The 1041-nt window shown below is 41.2% G+C and overlaps 1 protein-coding gene across 1 annotated transcript; it reads left to right on the forward strand.

Moving 5' to 3' along the window:
• Nucleotides 1-88: 88 nt before the first annotated feature.
• LOC110034787 (homeobox-DDT domain protein RLT2-like) lies at nt 89-1024 on the forward strand (the record flags this gene model as incomplete). Its single annotated transcript, XM_020739029.1, has 2 exons — nt 89-298; nt 362-1024. Coding segments are annotated over 2 exons (873 nt in total), but the record flags the coding sequence as incomplete, so codon positions are not given.
• Nucleotides 1025-1041: the final 17 nt, after the last annotated feature.

Consider the following 1041-nt stretch of genomic DNA (forward strand, 5'->3'; position numbering starts at 1 on the left):
TTTTTTTTTGTTGTAACATGCTCATAATTTTATATTTAGTTTGGCTGGATGTTTTTGCTTTATCTTGACTTATTTCTTTTAATTGCAGGATAATGATGGGGAGGATATTATCTCTACTTTGCGGAACGGTGCTGCTGCTGAAAATGCCGTTGCTTTAATGCAAGTAAGAGGATACAATCACCGTCGTAGGCCTCGCCATCGCTTGACCCCTGGAACCGTCAAATTCGCAGCTTTTCATGTTCTTTCCCTCGAAGGAAGCAAAGGCTTAACAATTCTAGATGTTGCAGAGAAGATTCAGGTAAATTTCAAAACTTTTTTTGCTTTATTTTACAAGATTAATAGAATTTCATTCTTTCTTTAGAAATCTGGATTGAGAGACCTCACAACCAGCAAAACCCCCGAAGCATCTATAGCTGCTGCATTATCACGGGATACGAAGCTTTTCGAAAGAACTGCTCCTTCAACATATTGTGTTCGTGCCCCATTCAGAAAAAATCCCGTCGATGCTGATGCAATATTCGCCGCAGCGAGGGAAAGAATACAGGCGTTTCAGAGCGGGTTTTCGGACTCCGACGAAGTTGAGAAGGATGCAGATGACGGAGATGATGGAGAAAGGGACGAAGATTCTGAATTCGAGAATGCTGATGAACCTGAAGTTGATGATTGTAGTGTGGAAGCGAAGATGAACAAGGATTTACCTTATATGACTAAATTAAGAGGAGCGCTAACTTCTAATTCGGCTAATAATAAAAAGAAGGAAATTCTCTGTGACGGTATTGTGCTAACCCCGCCCAACAGTTTAAGACATTCTGATAAAGTTTTTCAAGATGCACTTCCAAATTCCAAGCAAGCATCTACTAATTTGGAAGGTGCGGAAATCGATGAAAGCAACTTGGGTGATCCATGGGTTCAGGGTTTAACCGAAGGTGATTACGCGGATTTAAGTGTCGAGGAGCGCCTTAATGCATTGGTTGCTTTGATTGGTGTGGCTATCGAGGGAAACTCGATACGTCTAATTCTCGAGGTATTTGCAAGGAATTG

The sequence above is a fragment of the Phalaenopsis equestris genome, unplaced genomic scaffold (assembly GCF_001263595.1).
Source record: "Phalaenopsis equestris unplaced genomic scaffold, ASM126359v1 Scaffold193399, whole genome shotgun sequence".
Lineage (NCBI taxonomy): Eukaryota > Viridiplantae > Streptophyta > Magnoliopsida > Asparagales > Orchidaceae > Phalaenopsis > Phalaenopsis equestris.